Consider the following 22,051-nt stretch of genomic DNA (forward strand, 5'->3'; position numbering starts at 1 on the left):
TTTTTAATACAACCATCAAGATTAAAAGACAAGCCATTAACAGGTTATGTCAATGGTACTAATGACAATTAGTAATGCGATGGCCTGTCTTGGGATCTATAGAACAGAAGCAGGTATACAGAAGCAGCTAAAAAAATAAACAATTGTTATACTTTAAGAAAAGTTAATTTTTGTTTAATTCAGAATTAAATGTGTGTTGACTGCATATTACAAATAGATTATACTGTGATAATGGAATATGGGTATAGAAGATACACAGATATCATGTTGAGTAAACAATACCACATTATGACTTTTTTAAACTTACCATTGGTGACCCCCTGTGCCCAATCAGCAGAGGTTTGGCCCCAAGTGTCCCCTCCTGTCTGATGCAGGGTGAGTACATTCCAAGAGGGATAAAATACAGAAACAATAACACAGCGAGATATGGACCTGCTATAATCAGCTGGGAACCTGAAAACAAACACACATAAGACTGATTTACTGAAGGAGAAGGACAAGTGCAAGAATAAATTCACAGTTGGGTTCTACTGTGACAGCCATACATTTGCAATCAATAAATATCAACTTACTCCTTACCTTTGCATTACTTACTACTGACCCCTAAACTCTGCTTTACCTATCACTGACCTCTGACCTCTGCGCTACATTCTCCTGACCTCTGAACTTTGCGTTATATACTACTGAACCCTGAACTCTGCTTTACTTATCACTGACCTCTGTGCTACATTCTCCTGACCTCTCAACTTTGCGTTATATACTACTGAACCCTGAACTCTGCATTATTTACTCCTGACCTCTGCTTTACTTACTGACCCCTGAACGCTGTGTTACTCCAGACTGCAGTAACAATATGTACTGGAGGGGATTACTTGGTACATTTTGGATAGTACCAACCATCTTGTCACTCCAGCACCCCATATGATTGATATACGAATTAAAAAAAAATTTAAATTCTCTTTACCTGGGGCATGGACAGAAAGTAAAAGAAAATCTCCCTAATTGGGTCATAGACAGAGCTAAAACCCCCAAAATAATGCTAACTCCTCTCCACTCTAACCAAAAAAAATTAATTTGGCTGGATTTAGGCTGGCCATCAGTAACCATACTGGTATAGTAGTAGATGACCACTGACTATATATGCCTGGAAATGTTCTTCAAAATACATCTCTGAGGACCATCATGGTAAAAAAGCAATATTAACCTAAGACTTATTTAAAGCCCGGGGGCTAAGTTGCCCTGGTTTAAGAAACAAAAAACAATCAGGAACTTTTCCCTCGCAATTGTTATTTGCTGCAAGATGTCTTGTCCCCAAAAGAGTAGAGACTGTAGGTGCAGTGTCATGGCCCCACCCGTGAGGATAATGCCCAAAGCTCACAATGAATCATTGAGGGCCTCAAGGGGACAGTAGGGCCAATGGAGAGGGGAAGCACATAATTGTGCTTTAATAACACTGATCTCAATCAAGTGTAATGCCTGCAGAGTACAGAAACCCAGAGCAACCAAACAGCTATCAATGTGCTGAAAATAATTAATTGAATGATGAATGAAGGTTCATTACTTGCACATCACCATTAAAAGACGTATGAATCAGTTCTGAGCTAAACATTAAAAAAAATTTTTGTACATTACCCACATATGATCTATGAGGACAAGTGCCTTTGAAAGGATTGCTTCAAGGCTTAACACATACGTGCCGTATTTGCCTAAGATCAGCAAATGTATTTTTAGCAGTAAAACAAAGGCGCCATTTCTCACCCTAAATGTCACTGGTTCTGAGCCTCGAGCAAGAGACAACTGCCGAATATTTGAATATTGTTATCATTCTACAAAGCGAATGCCAAAATACTGAACCAGCCTGAAGGTTTCAGGATATCTACAAGACAGTCTTGTATTGTAGCCTCCATTATACAAATGCTACTTCGCCATGCTTCAGTCAAAGACAAATTTTTAGTATTTAAAGGGAGTCTCTAGGCTCAGTGAAAGGGTAATGGCTCAACATTTGTGGATTCTAGTCTGGCATATGAGTGATGACCAATGAAGAGCAAATGTGATACCTTTTCTCCCAAGTGCTCCAGGTGGGTGACTGATCTCTACAACAATATTTCTTGAACTATGGGTTGGGGGCCAAACTGGGTCACAGACATGTTTGTGGTGGGTCGCTGTAGTAACTGTTGCCTACATAGTGCAAAAATCAATGAAGAGTAATATAATGTGCTTTGTTTATCTATTAAACCCTGGATCAGCCTTTCTCAAACTTTTTACTCCTGAGGAAATAATATTCAGGCTCTTGGGCAAACCCCCACTGAAAAGGATTATATCTACAGCTCAGGATACATTGGCATGGCCAATAATATAAAGAACATTTTGAATAATAAAATATGTAGTATGCCTAGCATTTTTCACACCCAGGGCAAATAATTTGTTACCAACCTTCCACAAAGGTATTTTCAATAATATACACAAAATTAATAATAACCTCAGAAAAGAAAGGCAATTAGTGGAAATTGTGGTACTTTCTTGAATTACCATTGTAGAAGTGACCCCTTACGTTGGTGGTTAGTGGAAAATTGCCCCTTGCATTGGTGGCCAGTGTACTTGGGAGAACAATTCACCACTGTTTACTGCTCAAAGAACCCCTAGCAATCTCAGGAGGAACCATCAAGTTGAAACTCGGTTGAGAAACACTGCTCTAGACCAGCCATTCTCAATCAGGGTTCCATGGAACCTTAGAGTTCATCCAGGGGTTGTTAGGAGTTTCTTGAAATTTGGCTGATTGACCTTCCATCTGATGGTGCCTGCATAGTTCCAGAGCCAAAGCCACTTAGTAGAGCCAGCAGCATGACACCAATTATGTTTTTAGCTGTATGTAAGGGAGGCATTCTGACCACTACTCAAAGAGTTCCATTCTTCCTGCTGACCACCAGTGTAACAATGTAAGGGGTATTTTTCTGTTGACCAACCCCCTAATGGATTGATTTTAGATAGGGTTCCCTAAGAACTTAAATCTATTTTTGGGATTCCTCTGGGGTAAAAAGGTTGAAAAAAGCTACTCTAGACTGTGGCCTAAATAGGGACAGGAATGTTATGTGCCACTATGATTTTATTTCTGACCTCTGACATTAAAACCAATTTCTACTCAAACCTTTGATTAGAGGTATATAGACATTTCCAGAGGGCTCTCATTCTAACTGACGTAGCAAGTGTGCCCAGATGTCTTTACTCCTAGTCAATTACAAGTGTATGAAAACCCTAACAATAAACCTCTCCTACAGTGCCTTGCAAAAGTATTCATACCCCTTGCAATTTTCCACATTTTGTCATGTTACAACCAAAAACGTAAATGTATTTTATTGGGATACAGCTGTTTCAGACTTTTTTGGCCATTATCAGTGCAGTGAATGGAAACCATGATTTCTATAGAATGGACCGTGGAACCCAATGGGGATGATTTACTAAAGGAAAATAGACTATGCACTTTGCAAGTGCAGTTGCTCTAAAGTTTAGTAAATAAAGTAAAGCTTCACTTTACATAGAATACCCTATCACATGTAAGGAAACTAAAAAAATGGCATTTTGTCTTTCACACGATTGGACAATGGAAGTCAGCAGAGCTTCCTCTCATTAATAAAAGAGAGATCTTAGCGCGCTAATGGCTAATGTCCATATTTCCAATAAAGTCTATGGCCAATAACAGCTTCAGATAGCAGCCATCTCAGAGTAAGCCAGTTCTGTATGCAAAGGAAAAGGAAAAAGAGAGGAGTCTTCGGAGTGCAGTATGTAAAAGAAGTTTAATGATCCACAATGTAAAAACTCACATAATAGAGAAGTAAAACAAGCCCATCAGTAGACCGTTACTGTGTCCTGCAGGGGTCCGTATCGTGGGGAGCTGGCCGCTAGGGGAGATGACAAATCCCAGGTAGCTGGGGAGAGTGGAGGTCCCACAGTGTAGGATAAGCGTCAGGCAGAATCCCTGGAAGCTGGAGGCAGTCAGGAGTCCAGGGCTCTGTGGTCCGACCAGAACCAGAAGTGACCAGTGTGAACCGCAGCGGGGGTGAAAGTGACGCCATACAGGAAGAGAAGCAGCAAACTGAAAGGAGGACACAGGCTGCGCACTCGGAGCTAACTGCTCCTTCTACTGGCCAGTAACGGTCTACTGATGGGCTTGTTTTACTTCTCTATTATGTGAGTTTTTACATTGTGGATCATTAAACTTCTTTTACATACTGCACTCAGAAGGCGCCTCTCTTTTTCCTTTTCCTGGGCTTCCTCTCATTTACTTAGCTCTGGAGCAACTGCACTTGCAAAGTGCACAGTCTATTTGCCTTTAGTAAATCAACCCCAATGAGTTGTATATCTTTGCTTCCCTAGTAGATGGACATTTTAAAAGTACCTTCTACAGAGATAAGGATTGTACCTGGACTTTTTATCTCAATTACCCCAACAACACTCCTAATTCCTACTGTATCTTTATAGCCTAACCCTATAGAGCAGCGGTTCTCAACCTGGGGGTCGCGACCCCTTTGGGGGTCGAACGACCATTTCCCAGGGGTCGCCTAAGACCATCGGAAAACATATTTCCGATGGTCTTAGGAACCGAGACACCGCTGCTGTCTCCGGCGATGTGTGGGCGGGATGATATGCTGCCCCTGTCACCGCCTCCTCGTCGCTGATTGGCCACCGGAACTGTAGCTCAGGAGAGGCACACAGGCGGCCAATCACCGGCGAGAAGGTGGAGCTTGGAGAGGAGGAGCCGAGCGGCAGCGCGCGGAGATCGAAGAAGATTGAGGGAGCTGCAGGAACGAGTGAAGAGAGAGGCCAGAGAAGGAAGACAGCTGACAGGTAAGTGCAAATTTTGCTGCTGCAGCCAGGTATGCAGGCTGTAGATGGGAGAGGGAGAGAGCGAGCCCAGGCTGGAGCAGGAGTCAGCAAGGTAAGTATCATTAGTGTCAGTGGAAGGGATAGTGCCCCATCATTTGTGTCACTAATACCAACGATGGGGCACTATTCCTCCCCCCACTGACACCAACGATGGGGCACTATTCCTCCCCCCACTGACACCAACGATGGGGCACTATACCTACCCCCACTGACACCAACGATGAGACAGTATTCCTCCCCTCACTGACACCAACGATGGGGCACTATTCCCCCCCCCACTGACGCCAACGATGGGGCACTATTCCTCCCCCCACTGACGCCAACGATGGGGCACTATTCCTCCCCCCACTGACGCCAACGATGGGGCACTATTCCTCCCCCCACTGACGCCAACGATGGGGCACTATTCCTCCCCCCACTGACGCCAACGATGGGGCACTATTCCTCCCCCCACTGACGCCAACGATAGGGCACTATTCCTCCCCCCACTGACGCCAACGATGGGGCACTATTCCTCCCCCCACTGACGCCAACGATGGGGCACTATTCCTCCCCCCACTGACGCCAACGATGGGGCACTATTCCTCCCCCCACTGACGCCAACGATGGGGCACTATTCCTCCCCCCACTGACGCCAACGATGGGGCACTATTCCTCCCCCCACTGACGCCAACGATGGGGCACTATTCCTCCCCCCACTGACGCCAACGATGGGGCACTATTCCTCCCCCCACTGACGCCAACGATGGGGCACTATTCCTCCCCCCACTGACGCCAACGATGAAGCACTATTCCTCCCCCCACTGACGCCAACGATGGGGCACTATTCCTCCCCCCACTGACGCCAACGATGGGGCACTATTCCTCCCCCCACTGACGCCAACGATGGGGCACTATTCCTCCCCCCACTGACGCCAACGATGGGGCACTATTCCTCCCCCCACTGACGCCAACGATGGGGCACTATTCCTCCCCCCACTGACGCCAACGATGGGGCACTATTCCTCCCCCCACTGACGCCAACGATGGGGCACTATTCCTCCCCCCACTGACGCCAACGATGGGGCACTATTCCTCCCCCCACTGACGCCAACGATGGGGCACTATTCCTCCCCCCACTGACGCCAACGATGGGGCACTATTCCTCCCCCCACTGACGCCAACGATGGGGCACTATTCCTCCCCCCACTGACGCCAACGATGGGGCACTATTCCTCCCCCCACTGACGCCAACGATGGGGCACTATTCCTCCCCCCACTGACGCCAACGATGGGGCACTATTCCTCCCCCCACTGACGCCAACGATGGGGCACTATTCCTCCCCCCACTGACGCCAACGATGAAGCACTATTCCTCCCCCCACTGACGCCAACGATGGGGCACTATTCCTCCCCCCACTGACGCCAACGATGGGGCACTATTCCTCCCCCCACTGACGCCAACGATGGGGCACTATTCCTCCCCCCACTGACGCCAACGATGGGGCACTATTCCTCCCCCCACTGACGCCAACGATGGGGCACTATTCCTCCCCCCACTGACGCCAACGATGGGGCACTATTCCTCCCCCCACTGACGCCAACGATGGGGCACTATTCCTCCCCCCACTGACGCCAACGATGGGGCACTATTCCTCCCCCCACTGACGCCAACGATGGGGCACTATTCCTCCCCCCACTGACGCCAACGATGGGGCACTATTCCTCCCCCCACTGACGCCAACGATGGGGCACTATTCCTCCCCCCACTGACGCCAACGATGGGGCACTATTCCTCCCCCCACTGACGCCAACGATGGGGCACTATTCATCCCACTGACATCAGTGATGGGGCGCTAGTCCTCCCACTGCAAAATTACAGTTATGAAGTAGCAACGAAAATAATTTTATGGTTGGGGGTCACCACAACATGAGGAACTGTATTAAGGGGTCGCGGCATTAGAAAGGTTGAGAACCACTGCTATAGAGCAACCACAACTGTTCAACTCTGACTAAAAAAAAATAGTTGAGTTTTTTAATTATTTACTGCTCCACCTCCAATCAGAAAACACTTTGCATTCATTCAGAAAAAAGCAAAGCATCCTTTGAATGGCCCAGTACCTAGTGGCTGATTTTCTGTGTTCAGAATGCAGCTGGCCAGTTGCTTGGCATGGGACCCGGAAGCAAGTGTAGCGATGTCTACTTGAGTGACCTCCAGGGGCATCAGCCAGGTATAGTATATACATAGATATATAGGTCCAAGCTGAACCCTACATCAAAGTCATCATTGTTCAAGCGCCCAACAAACACCCCACCAAGACTCCAACCTCTATAACACCTTTCACCCAGAATTAGTTTCATCGTAGAGATTTTGATGAATCTATGATTAACCCCTTCCCGTTTAGACCCTGCATTCCTTTAATAGGGTGTATTGAGAAGGATTGGCTAATCACATGAACACTGTAATTGGCTGTCACAGCGGTCACATGATTGGGACCCAGTCATGAGACTCCCAATAATTAGTACAGTCCTAGGGCTATCTTTAGCAGCTTTGTCACTGTGCTTGGAACATGATCTACAGCTCATAGATGCAAGGATGCATGGGCATTAAAGCCCACCCTCTCGCCCGCCACATATACACTTTGTTGCCAAAAGTATTGGGACACCTGCCTTTACACACACATGAACTTTAATGGCATCCCAGTTGTAGTCCATAGGGTTCAATATTGAGTTGGCCCCGCCCTTTGCAGCTATAACAGCTTCAACTCTTCTGGGAAGGCCGTCCACAAGGTTTAGGAGGGTGTCTATGGGAAGGTTTGACCATTCTTCCAGAAGTGCATCTGTGAGGTCAGGCACTGATGTCGGGGGAGGAGGTCTGGCTCGCAGTCTCTGCTCTAATTCATCCCAAAGGTGTTCTATCAGGTTAAAGTTAGGACAGTCAAATCGCTCAACCGCAAACTTGGTCATCCATGTCTTTATGGACCTTTCTTTGTGCACTGGATGTTGGAACAGGAAGGGGCCATCCCCAAACTCTTCGCACAAAGTTGGGAGCATGAAATTGTCCAAAATGTCCTGGTATGTTGACGCCTTAGGAGTTCCCTTCACTGGATCTAAGGGGCCAAGCCCAACCCCTGAAAAACAACCCCCCACCATAATCCCCCCTCCACCAAACTTTACACTTGGCACAATGCAGTCAGGCAAGTACCATTCTCCTGGCAACCACCAAACCCAGACATGTCCATCAGACTGCCAGACAGAGAACTGTGATTAGTCACTCCAGAGAACATGTCTCCACTGCTCTAGAGTCCAGTGGCGGCGTGCTTTACACCACTGCATCCGCCGCTTTGCATTGCACTTGGTGATGTGAAGCTTTGACTCAGACAGGTAGCGATTTCTGCGCACTGTGCGCTTCAGCATGCGCTGACCACGCTCTGTCATGTTACGTGGCCTCCCACTTGGTGGCTGAGTTGCTGTTGTTCCCAGTTGCTTCCACTTTGTTATAATACCACTAACAGTTGACGTGGAATATTTAGTAGCCAGGAAATGTCACGGATGGACTTATTGCACAGGTGGCAACCTATCACGGGACCACGCTTGGAGTCACTGAGCTCCTGAGAAGCGACCCATTCTTTCACAAATGTTTGTAGAAGCAGTCTGCATGCCTAGGGGATGATTTTATACACCTGTGGCCATGGAGGTGATTGGAACACCTGAATCCAATGACTTGGAGGGCGGGCCCAATACGTTTGGCAATGTAGTGTATGTGTTATATGGGGAGCAAGAGGTTAAGCCCATTCTGAGTGAATTGGGTAAGAGAGAATGAAGTCTTGGCTGGGTGCATGTTGTGTACCTGAACAATAAATCTATTTCGACTTTCATGAAGTTTAGTAAAAAATTATCTAAAATCTTTGATAACGTGGTCACAACATACATTTAGCAGACAGAACACCCTAGAAATCTCACCCCCCTGCTCTTGCACCTGGCAAACCAGGAATAGCCCAGAGATTGAAATAAGGTTCCAGGCATCTCCTATGTCCTTAGGCTGGGTGCATCTCCGATGAGATATTTGGAAGTGTTTTTATATTACAGCACTGGAGTTGATAAGACTTGATCTGATGACAATAAGTAAAGCCTCCCACTGAGTACTCACTTTTAGAAAGTGCAATGCAAGGCTCACAAACCTAAAAATCTTTGCGAAAATCTTTGCAATACATTTCAATTTTTTCACTGTTAAAGCAGAATTTCGCTTTAAAGCTCCCCACCCCCACCCCAAAAATGCTACTCCCTTGTTGTATTTTATACTTTGTTCATGCAAGATGGAGGGACTGTTATGGATGTTTTCCCACTTTCTGTACCATTACACTGTGAAAGAAGGGTGCTGCGGTCATGGTTCCTCAGGGGCGGGTCCTTGAAGCCCTGCCCTGCATTCATAGGATTCCCTCAGTCTTCAGGGTTGAATGACACTAGTGAACTAAGGACCTCTAGTGGCAGAAAAGAATTACTGCAGGACTGAGCTGGAGATAAGGTTACTATAACAGTTACAGCTTTTTTTGTTTTTTTATTGTAAATACATTTTTTCAAAATGCCTGGAGTTGGACCTATATGTGTTCATATTAATGATAGCCTTACTTATTTTATTCATCCGGACAAAATAAAGGGCCATCGGCCAGGACAGAAGGGTCATGCATGCCAGGGAGCCAATGTGCAGGTATGGAGCCGTCACCTACAAATAGGGAAACACAGAGGTAGTACCAAATACAAGAGAATACAAGAGAAATGATATGTATTAGCAGCCAACTGGATGTCAGCTTTCAGGTCTTAGAGAGGCAAAAGAGAATTTCTGACTAGATGCTATAGAGAAGTGCCAGTTGTGGGAGGATTGGGCCTTTGAATAGTAAGGTTACCCAAAACTGATACTTAAGTCATGGGTGAAATTTGGTGGGGCGAGTCAGTACCCAGATTCTTATACGTCTTAGATACTCAAGATCTCTCTGCCTGCTTTTGCTTCATGGCACTGCCTGTCAAACTCGCCCATTGAGTTCAATGGTGCCACACTGCAACCACGAGCCAAATGCTTGGCTTGCAGTTGCTGCGTGGTCCTGCAACGTAAAATTGCCATTCAGTAATTATAATACAAAAGTTAAAAACACATCTGTCAACAGCTGCTACACCGCAGTCTGAAAAGTGATTCACCGCGCATTGCTTTTTAGAGGGCGGTAAGCAGTAGCTCTCATGTGAAAGAAGCCTTAGTGAAATACAGTTGAAAGCAATTGTGTGTACCTGGAAGGAAAGGCGAACAGCGGACCATTCTTCACCCCACAAATTAGAAAGGGCAGCAAGAGCGGCAATAAATAACACAAGAACGACCAGCGTCCCAACCTGCCAGAGATAAGAGGGGTCAGTAGGACAACAAACCAATGGAATGACATGAAAACAAACTAACAAAAGGTGAGCCATACAGCAGCAACAGTGATACTATAACTGATTTATAGCTGACAAGTTACGACCACCTAAAACATGAAATTTGATAGGGACAATTGATGTAAGGGGACACCGTGATGGGACAATTGATATAAGGGGACACTGTGATGGGGACGTCTGATGTAAGGGGACACTGTGATGGGACAATTGATGTAAGGGGACACTGTGATGGGGACTTCTGATGTAAGGGGACACTGTGATGGGACAATTGATGTAAGGAGACACTGTCATGGGGACTTCTGATGTAAGGGGACACTGTGATGGGGACTTCTGATGTAAGAGGACACTGTGATGGAGACACCTTGTGTAAGGGGGGCACTGTGATTGGGACACCTGATGCAAGGGGACACTGTGATGGGACATCTGATGTAAGGGGACACTGTGATAGGAAATTTGATGTAAGGGGACACTGTGATGGGGACGCCTGGTGTAAGGGGGGCACTGTGATGGGACACCTGGTGTAAGGAGACACTGTGATGGGAAATCTGATGTAAGGAGACATTGTGATGGGACATCTGATGTAAGGGGACACTGTGATGGGACATCTGATGTAAGGGGACACTGTGATGGGAAATTTGATGTAAGGGGACACTGTGATGGGGACGCCTGGTGTAAGGGGGGAACTGTGATGGGACATCTGATGTAATGGGACACTGTGATGGGAAATCTGATGTAAGGGGACACTGTGATGGGAAATCTGATGTAAGGAGACACTGTGATGGGAAATCTGATGTGAGGGGACACTGATGGGAAATCTGATGTAAGGGGACACTGTGATGGGAAATCTGATGTAAGGAGACACTGTGATGGGAAATCTGATGTAAGGGGACACTGATGGGAAATCTGATGCAAGGGGACACTGTGATGGGACACCTGGTGTAAGGGGACACTGTGATGGGAAATCTGATGTAAGGGGACACTGTTATGGGACACCTGGTGTAAGGGGACACTGTGATGGGACACCTGGTGTAAGGGGACACTGTGATGGGACATCTGATGTAAGGAGACACTGTGATGGGGCACCTGGTGTAAGGGGACACTGTGATGGGACACCTGGTGTAAGGGGACACTGTGATGGGACACCTGATGTAAGGGGACACTGTGATGGGACACCTGGTGTAAGGGGACACTGTGATGGGAAATCTGATGTAAGGAGACACTGTGATGGGAAATCTGATGTAAGGGGACACTGTGTTGGGACATCTGATGTAAGGAGGCACTGTGATGGGACATCTGATGTAAGGGGACACTGTGATGGGACAATTGATGTAAGAGGACACTGTGATGGGAAATTTGATGTAAGGGGACACTGTGATGGGACACCTGGTGTAAGGGGGGCACTGTGATGGGAAATCTGATGTAAGGAGACACTGTGATGGGAAATCTGATGTAAGGAGACATTGTGATGGGACATCTGATGTAATGGGACACTGTGATGGGAAATCTGATGTAAGGAGACATTGTGATGGGACATCTGATGTAATGGGACACTGTGATGGGACACCTGGTATAAGGGGGGCACTGTGATGGGACATCTGATGTAAGGGGACACTGTGATGGGAAATCTGATGTAAGGGGGGCACTGTGATGGGAAATCTGATGTAAGGAGACACGGTGATGGGAAATTTGATGTAAGGGGGGCACTGTGATGGGACATCTAATGTAAGGAGACACTGTGATGGGACACCTGATGTAAGGGGACACTGTGATGGGAAATCTGATGTAAGGAGACACTGTGATGGGACATCTGATGTAAGGAGACACTGTGATGGGAAATCTGATGTAAGGGGACACTGTGATGGGAAATCTGATGTAAGGAGACACTGTGATGGGACATCTGATGTAAGGAGACACTGTGATGGGACACCTGATGTAAGGGGACACTGTGATGGGAAATCTGATGTAAGGAGACACGGTGATGGGAAATCTGATGTAAGGGGGACACTGTGATGGGGACGCCTGATGTAAGGGGGGCACTGTGATGGGACATCTGATGTAAGGGGACACTGTGATGGGAAATCTGATGTAAGGAGACACGGTGATGGGACATCTGATGTAAGGGGGGCACTGTGATGGGACATCTGATGTAAGGGGACACTGTGATGGGAAATCTGATGTAAGGAGACACTGTGATGGGACATCTGATGTAAAGGGACACTGTGATGGGAAATCTGATGTAAGGAGACACGGTGATGGGAAATCTGATGTATCGGGGACACTGTGATGGGAAATCTGATGTATCGGGGACACTGTGATGGGACATCTGATGTATCGGGGACACTGTGATGGGGACGCCTGATGTAAGGGGACACTGTGATGGGACATCTGATGTAAGGGGACACTGTGATTGGACATCTGATGTAAGGGGACACTCTGAGGGGGACAGTTGATATAAAGGGACACTGTGATGGGAACACGTGATGCAATGGGGCACTTTGATGAAGGCATCCCATAAAATGTCTGAACAAATACTTTCATGGGAAGATTACCAGAAATCACATTTCATTAAGGGCTAATTCACACTAGTGCATTGATCTGCATTTTAGCAAAGCTGTAAGGACACTTAAAAAACATAATAATCAAAAAAGCTTCACGAGCAATAAATATGCTATACTAATACTAAATACTACCGAAAGCAGCTCACACTAGCCACATACTCATAACATGTGCATCAATACAAAACATATAATCCGATCCATTGATGGTCAGAGCAGATGAGTGAAGAAATTTCTCTGTATTCCTGTCTTACAACACTGTTCGTTTTTTAAAAGGCGCTATATATCTGGAGCGATGTAGCACCTTTGATCTGTGAGTGGCCACTTTTATGTTTTAATAAAGCTGAGTGTTTTTAAGGATAAAGCACTATTGTGTTTCCTATCTTTTTCTATCATATACACTGCGTGGATGAGGAGAGATCAAGGGAGTGTTGATCTCTGGAGGAAGAGTCTAAACCCGGGGTATACCCAGGGGCGGACTGACCATTTGGAAACTCGGGCACTGCCCGAGGGCCCGGGGTCAGTAGGGGGCCCCATGAGATGCCCCTGGTACCTTTTTCATAGGCTTTTTTGAGTTTTGGCAAGGACACAGGGACCCTATGATCCCCTATTGCCCGGGGGCCCCATGAATTGTCAGTCCGCCCCTGGGTATACCTATCAGTTTATGTCCACTTCAAGGGGCGCATGCGTTGTGTGACCGAACATAACGTGAGGTCAGATATTCCAGGTGAGGGCACATCTGGTGATTCATGGTGGAGAATTAAGATGTATGAAGATATGAAGTGTTTTGACATTTAATCAAGTTGAATAAATCACTATTTAGAGACTTTGCTGTTTCAGTTGATGCATGTTCACTTGCATTGATTAATGTTCACCACAAAATTATTATTTTTTTGATATTTTGGTTTCTATTTGTTGTAAGGAAGAGCTGCGCTGTATTTTTATATGTTTTGTATTGAGACACCTAAAAAAAAACAATAGTTGTATGCATTTTAATGCAACGTAGGTCCGTGCTTGTAAAATGCAAGTAAAGAAAAAAAAGTTTGCTTTTCCATTCCTTCTCTAACCCACAGCATGTAATTTTACAGGAAATCCTGCTAAAGCAATGAATTTTAAATTGCTAAAATCAAAACATGCATTAACGCAAGTCAATGCGCATTAAAATACATCCATTTTCCCTGCATTTTATTGCAAGTCAATGTGAATTCAGCCTTAAAGTGAAACTTTTTTTTTTTTCATTTTGGATACAGAAAGCCTCTGTTAGATGATTTTGTGCCCCCCATTGGGGAGATTTACCTTCACTTCCTGTCCCATAGCCAAAACAGGATGTGAGGGACAATCCATGCAAACTAAGGGAAATTAAGGGAATCTTGGGGACCCCCAGGTCTCCAGAACTAGTGTACCGATTGGAAGATTTCCCCTCTATTACTTTTCTAGGGACAACCCAAAATTTGGGACTTTTAATTTTCGCTTTCAATGATAATGGTAAATAAGACAAATAAAGAGGATGAATCTCCCTAATGGGGACCGCGATAAAAACTGATGGGGGTTCTAATCCATCTACACCACCACGTTTCACAGTGGGGATGGTGTGTTCAGGGTGATGTGCAGTGTTAGTTTTCCACCACATATAGTGGTTTGCTTTTAGGCCAAAAAGCTCACTTTTGGTTTCATCTGACCAGAGCCCCTTCTTCCACATATTTGCTGTGTCCCCCACATGGCTTCTTGCAAAATGCAAACGGGACGTCTTATGGCTTTCTTTCAAAAATGGCTTTCTTCTTGCCACTCTTCCATAAAGGCCACATCTGTGGAGTGCACAACTAATAGTTGTCCTGTGTACAGATTCTCCCACCTGAGCTGTGGATCTCTGCAGCTCCTCCAGAGTTACCATGGACCTCTTGGCTGCTTCTCTGATTAATGCTCTCCTTTCCCGGCCTGTCAGTTTACGTGGACAGCCATGTCTTGGTAGGTTTGCAGTTGTGCCATACTCTTTCCATTTTCAGATGATGGATTGAACAGTGCTCCGTGAGATGCTCAAAGCTTGGGATAGTTTTTTATAACCTAACACTGCTTTAAACTTCTCCACAACTTTATCCCTGACCTGTCTGGTGTATTCCTTGCCCTTCATGATGCTGTTTGTTCACTAATGTTCTCTAACAAACCTCTGAGGGCTTCACAGAACAGCTGTGGTTAAACTGAGATTACATTACACACAAGTGGACTCTATACACTAATTAGGTGACTTCTGAAGACAATTGGTTCCACTAGATTTTAGTTAGGGGTATCAGAGTAAAGGGGGCTGAACACAAATGCACACCACACTTTTCAGATATTTATTTGTAAAAAATGTTGAAAACCTTTTATCATTTTCCTTCCACTTCACAATTATGTGCCACTTTGTGTTGGTCTATCACATAAAATCCCAATAAAATACGTTTACGTTTTTGGTTTTAACATGACAAAATGTGGAAAATTTCAAGGGGTACGAATACATTTTCAAGGCACTGTAGCTCTCCAGTTAGCAAAACTCATTCTCCTTTCTGAGTGGCTAGCTTTAGCTATGACTCACTAGTGTGGGACCTTGGCAGAGAGATCACTGCTTTCATGTTCTTAGTCAATGTGTGTTAGTTTTGATGTATTATAAGTAATAATGACCCCCCCCCCCCCCCCCCGCAATACATTGTTAAGGGTATAAGGATCCCAAATGAAGATTCAACATAGTCAGTAGTTGATAACAACATTATAGCTTTCAGATGTAACTGACATACTGTATTAACTGAGTCTTACCTTGTGACACCAGTGTAGATAGAGCTGCTGACCTTCTGACAACAAACATACTGCTAAAACCTAAAAAAAAAATATATATGTTGCGGATAAATTATTTTAATCCCTTCACGCCTAAGGGTAAAACAAATCTTAATGCCTAAACACAATTCTGCAACGTTGATGTTGATAGTAAAACCGTACATATCATCACAACTACTTCATACATCCAGGTGGATTATACCTTGATTTTTTTCAGGACAAATTGGTCTTTCATTTGGTGGTAAATGGTAATGGATAGCTCCTAATTTTTTTTATTATCAAAGGAAAACTGGCCTAAAATAGTAAAATAAAATATTTTTTTTATTTAGCTGTGTGTTTCTTGTTACGACCATAACCTACCACCAAAGAACAACCCAAAATAAATTCTCCAGCTCTTGATGATCGCAGCGATACCATATATGTGTATGTTATTTGTTGTTTGTACCCGTAGTACAGCCCAGAAACAATAGTGCGCATTTTGTTTTTGTCTTTTTTTTTTTTTACCTAAAACACACTGACACTGAAATTAGCACTAACTGACACTGATACCATTTTTTTAAATTACATCCTGACCTTTGACCCTGACCTTGACCCAAACACTAACCCTGGCACTGAAGTAGATCAAACCTTGATCTAGGTATTTTTCTTTATTTTTTATTTTATTTTTTAATATTTATTTATTTATCTTTTTTTTTTTAACAAACATTTTTATTTCTCTCTATGCCAGGAGTTAGAGAGATACAATGTATAATAGGATGTATATAATGATACAATGTATAATAGGATGTATATAATGATACAATGTATCTCTCTTTTCCATTCATGGAGAGAAAAAAAACAAGGGGGCTGAGCTGCACAGTGACTGATCACTGTGATAGCCAATCAGAGCCTATCACAGCGATCACGTGACCCGGAATCAGGAGTCCCGGGTCCCAATCATTACAACGGGATCCAGGGCTCTCAGTGATACTGTGGTCTCTGTGCTGGGAGTGCGCCGAGCGGCGCGCTCCCAGCACAAAGACAGGTACGCAAATATGTGGCCCCATGGAAAAAAGCCCAGTTCTGTGAGGACGCATATTTGTGTGCCGTCGGCGTCAAGGGGTTAAAAATCAAAGGCCAAATCTTTCACCATTCATTCACACTCCAATTATTGCAATGGCCAATAAAATTGAATATCACTATATGATTCATGTTAATCCTAACATACTTGTGAGCAGGGGCGGACTGACCATTTGGAAACGTGGGCACTGCCCAAGGGCCCCGGGGTCAGTAGGGGGCCCCATGAGATGCCCCTGGTACCTTTTTCATAGGCTTTTTTGAGTTTGGGCAAGGACACAGGGGCCCCATGATCCCCTATTGCCGGGGGCACCATGAGTTGTCAGTCCGCCCCTTTTGACGGCATAAAGAGATCAAATCATTCACATCAGTCTCCGCCCCTGAGGATCTCACAATGACTTCTTGTAGTTTTCTGCAAGTAGTTTGTAGTGGGTGGGGCCTTCTAGGTTCCTCCCACAGCTCTGTTCTCTGCACAGGCTATGTACAGCACAGATGCTACTGTGACAATAGACAGAAAAAAAAATCCTTTGCAGCTTAAACTGCCCAAAAAATGGGGCCTCATACCTGTTTTATTATACATCTAACTGCCTTTAAAGGGCTCTTTCACAGGGGCGGCTGCCAGGATTTTACTACCCGCTGGCTACAGACCTGAACTGTAAGAATACAGCCAGACAAGGCGACACACATGGTGTGGCAGTGATGCTTTGCGGCATTATTGTGGCATTTTTACCTCGGGCTGCAGGGATTAACACTGAGTTTAATGAGGCCACACTGCAACCACAAGCCCAACACTCAGCTCGCTGCTGCATTGCAATCTTGCAATATAAAATTGCCACTGGGCAATAAAAAAGATATAAGTAAGGAAAAGAAAACAAACAAGCAAAAAACTGACATTTAGAAAGCGACAGTAGTGCTATACTGCTACTGCCCTCTGAAAAGTGACCCGAATCAGATCACTTTTCCGAGGGTGGTATGTTTACCGCACATGTGAAAGAAGACTAATGCTTCTTAAAATAGTTTCAATCGTTTTAATTATGTACAGGATTGTACAGGAAAAATCAAATCTTCACTGAGACACATCTGGTCCTAATCTTGTACGTCAGGACTGAGCGTGCTGATTTTGCATCTGACATTTCCGGGACGCTAAGTATGCAAATTGTGGGCCCATTCAAAGTGCCTGAAAAATATGTGTAACTGCACTGGCTGTGCTTCTGAAAGAGGGATTATGGGAAATTTAACGACGTGCTCTGAGCCAAGCTCTAATTTCCAACACATGCGATTTATCTGCAAAGGAAAAGCCTTGAAATGCCTGCCGACGTTCTGCCAAAAAGGGTTCTTCCTTAAAGGAAAGCTCCACTGAGAAAAGGGCTGCCATTGCTGGCCTCTGCTTCTGAAAAATCTAGTTGCCTGGCTGCCTTGCTGATCCAATAGCTTGGGTATTTTCTGAACCACCACCCTGGAACAGTGCAGATCAGGTGACCTCCCTGGACGGCTGCTTGTTTGGAGAGTATGAAAGTCAGAGACAGCCAGGCAACAAGGATTTTCAGAAGGAGAACAGCATCAACATCCTAGGGCAGCACAGTGGCTAAATGGTTAGTACTTCTACCTGGCAGTACTCAGGTTGTTGGTTCAAATCCCAACCACGGCACCTCCTGCTTGGAGTTTGCATGTTCTCCCTGTGCCTGTGTGGGTTTCCTCCAGGGACTCCGGTTTCCTCCCACACTCCAAAGACATGCTGGTAGGTTAATTGGATCCTGTCTAAATTGGCCCTAGTATATATGAAATTGACCTTAGATTGTACGCCCCTTGAGGGTTAGGGACTGATGTGAATGTACAATATATATGTAAAGTGCTGCGTAAAACGATGGTGCTATATAAGTACCCTTAAAAAATAAATCAATTGGAAGACCGGACCTTTTCTGGCACTTTTTGTTCACCTGTAACAATCAGTATTTTTTGCTAGAAAATTTCTTGGAGCCCCCAAACATTGGGGTCTGCAAGACCCTTAAAGTGTTCCTAAATCCACAACAGTAAAATCAGTCTGTATATGGGAGACCAGATATAGTGAATGCAGGGTCCTGGGAGACCAGATATAGTGAATGCAGGGTCCTGGGAGACCAGATATAGTGAATGCAGGGTCCTGGGAGACCAGATATAGTGAATGCAGGGTCCTGGGAGACCAGATATAGTGAATGCAGGGTCCTGGGAGACCGGATATAGTGAATGCAGGGTCCTGGGAGACCAGATATAGTGAATGCAGGGTCCTGGGAGACCGGATATAGTGAATGCAGGATCCTGGGAGACCAGATATAGTGAATGCGGGGTCTTAGGAGACCAGATATAGTGAATGCAGGGTCCGGGGAGACCAGATATAGTGAATGCAGGGTCCGGGCAGACCAGATATAGTGAATGCAGGGTCCTGGGAGACCGGATATAGTGAATGCAGGGTCCTGGGAGACCAGATATAGTGAATGCAGGATCCTGGGAGACCAGATATAGTGAATGCGGGGTCCTGGGAGACCAGATATAGTGAATGCGGGGTCCGGGGAGACCAGATATAGTGAATGCAGGGTCCTGGGAGACCAGATATAGTGAAAGCAGGGTCCTGGGAGACCAGATATAGTGAATGCAGGGTCCAGGGAGACCAGATATAGTGAATGCAAAATCCTGGGAGACCAGATATAGTGAATGCAGGATCCGGGCAGACCAGATATAGTGAATGCAGGGTCCGGGCAGACCAGATATAGTGAATGCAGGATCCGGGCAGACCAGATATAGTGAATGCAGGATCCTGGGAGACCAGATATAGTGAATGCAGGGTCCTGGGAGATCAGATATAGTGAATGCAGAATCCTGGGAGACCAGATATAGTGAATGCAGGGTCCTAGGAGACCAGATACAGTGAATGCAGGGTCCTGGGAGACCCGATATAGTGAATGCAGGGTCCAGGGAGACCAGATATAGTGAATACAGAATCTTGGGAGACCAGATATAGTGAATGCAGGATCCGGGCAGACCAGATATAGTGAATGCAGGATCCTGGGAGACCAGATATAGTGAATGCAGGATCTGGGGAGACCAGATATAGTGAATGCAGGATCCTGGGAGACCAGATATAGTGAATGCAGGGTCCGGGGACACCAGATATAGTGAATGCAGGGTCCGGGGAGACCAGATATAGTGAATGCAGGGTCCTGGGAGACCAGATATAGTGAATGCAGGGTCCTGGGAGACCAGATATATGGAATGCAGGGTCCTGGGAGACCAGATATAGTGAATGCAGGATCCTGGGAGACCAGATATAGTGAATGCAGGATCCGGGGAGACCAGATATAGTGAATGCAGGATCCGGGGAGACCAGATATAGTGAATGCAGGGTCCGGGGAGACCAGATATAGTGAATGCAGGGTCCGGGGAGACCAGATATAGTGAATGCAGGGTCCTGGGAGACCAGATATAGTGAATGCAGGGTCCTGGGAGACCAGATATATGGAATGCAGGGTCCTGGGAGACCAGATATAGTGAATGCAGGGTCCGGGGAGACCGGATATAGTGAATGCAGGGTCCGGGGAGACCAGATATAGTGAATGCAGAATCCTGGGAGATCAGATATAGTGAATGCAGGGTCCTGGGAGACCAGATATAGTGAATGCAGGATCCTGGGAGACCAGATATAGTGAATGCGGGGTCCGGGGAGACCAGATACAGTAAATGCAGAGTCCGGGGAGACCAGATATAGTGAATGCAGGGTCCGGGGAGACCAGATATAGTGAATGCAGGATCTTGGGAGACCAGATACAGTGAATGCGGGGTCCGGGGAGACCAGATACAGTAAATGCAGAGTCCGGGGAGACCAGATATAGTGAATGCAGGGTCCGGGGAGACCAGATATAGTGAATGCAGGGTCCTGGGAGACCAGATATAGTGAATGCAGGGTCCTGGGAGACCAGATATAGTGAATGCAGGGTCCTGGGAGATCAGATATAGTGAATGCGGGGTCCTTGGAGACCAGATATAGAGAATGCAGGGTCCGGGGAGACCGGATATAGTGAATGCAGGGTCCGGGGAGACCGGATATAGTGAATGCGTGGTCCTGGGAGACCAGATATAGTGAATGCAGGGTCCGGGGGAGACCAGATATAGTGAATGCAGGGTCCGGGGGAGACCAGATATAGGGAATGCAGGGTCCAGGGAGACCAGATATAAGGAATGCAGGGTCCAGGGAGACCAGATATAGTGAATGCAGGGTCCGGGGAGACCAGATATAGTGAATGAAGGAACCGGGCAGACCAGATACAGTGAATGCAGGGTTCGGGGAGACCAGATATAGTGAATGCAGAGTCTGGGGAGACCAGATATAGTGAATGCAGGGTCCTAGGAGACCAGATACAGTGAATGCAGGGTCCTGGGAGACCAGATACAGTGAATGCAGGGTCCGGGGAGACCAGATATAGTGAATGCAGGGTCCAGGGAGACCAGATATAGTGAATGCAGGATCCTGGGAGACCAGATATAGTGAATGCAGGGTCCTGGGAGACCAGATATAGTGAATGCAGGGTCCTGGGAGACCGGATATAGTGAATGCGGGGTCTTAGGAGACCAGAAATAGTGAATGCAGGGTCCGGGCAGACCAGATATAGTGAATGCAGGGTCCGGGCAGACCAGATATAGTGAATGCAGGGTCCTGAGAGACCGGATATAGTGAATGCAGGGTCCTGGGAGACCAGATATAGTGAATGCAGGATCCTGGGAGACCAGATATAGTGAATGCGGGGTCCTGGGAGACCAGATATAGTGAATGCGGGGTCCGGGGAGACCAGATATAGTGAATGCAGGGTCCTGGGAGACCAGATATAGTGAAAGCAGGGTCCTGGGAGACCAGATATAGTGAATGCAGGGTCCAGGGAGACCAGATATAGTGAATGCAAAATCCAGGGAGACCAGATATAGTGAATGCAGGATCCGGGCAGACCAGATATAGTGAATGCAGGATCCTGGGAGACCAGATATAGTGAATGCAGGGTCCTGGGAGATCAGATATAGTGAATGCAGAATCCTGGGAGACCAGATATAGTGAATGCAGGGTCCTAGGAGACCAGATACAGTGAATGCAGGGTCCTGGGAGAGCCGATATAGTGAATGCTGGGTCCAGGGAGACCAGATATAGTGAATGCAGAATCTTGGGAGACCAGATATAGTGAATGCAGGATCCGGGCAGACCAGATATAGTGAATGCAGGATCCTGGGAGACCAGATATAGTGAATGCAGGATCCGGGGAGACCAGATATAGTGAATGCAGGATCCTGGGAGACCAGATATAGTGAATGCAGGGTCCGGGGAGACCAGATATAGT

At 46.1% G+C, this 22,051-nt stretch overlaps 1 protein-coding gene across 2 annotated transcripts in view; it reads right to left on the reverse strand.

Annotated features, from left to right (window-relative positions):
* The window catches only part of GDPD4 (glycerophosphodiester phosphodiesterase domain containing 4), a 171,613-nt gene that overhangs the window by 61,748 nt on the left and 87,814 nt on the right, over positions 1-22,051 (reverse strand). For both annotated transcript variants that reach the window (XM_089676756.1, XM_089676755.1), the window contains exons 5-8: positions 15,624-15,683; positions 10,141-10,239; positions 9,490-9,583; positions 308-453 (exon numbers count right to left, since the gene is read on the reverse strand). In XM_089676756.1, the coding sequence (XP_089532882.1) occupies positions 308-453; positions 9,490-9,583; positions 10,141-10,239; positions 15,624-15,683 (399 nt within the window). The remainder of the gene's footprint in view (positions 1-307; positions 454-9,489; positions 9,584-10,140; positions 10,240-15,623; positions 15,684-22,051) is intronic.

The sequence above is a fragment of the Staurois parvus genome, unplaced genomic scaffold (assembly GCF_062004578.1).
Source record: "Staurois parvus isolate SC_StPar_1 unplaced genomic scaffold, SC_StPar_1.0 ptg000173l, whole genome shotgun sequence".
NCBI lineage: Eukaryota > Metazoa > Chordata > Amphibia > Anura > Ranidae > Staurois > Staurois parvus.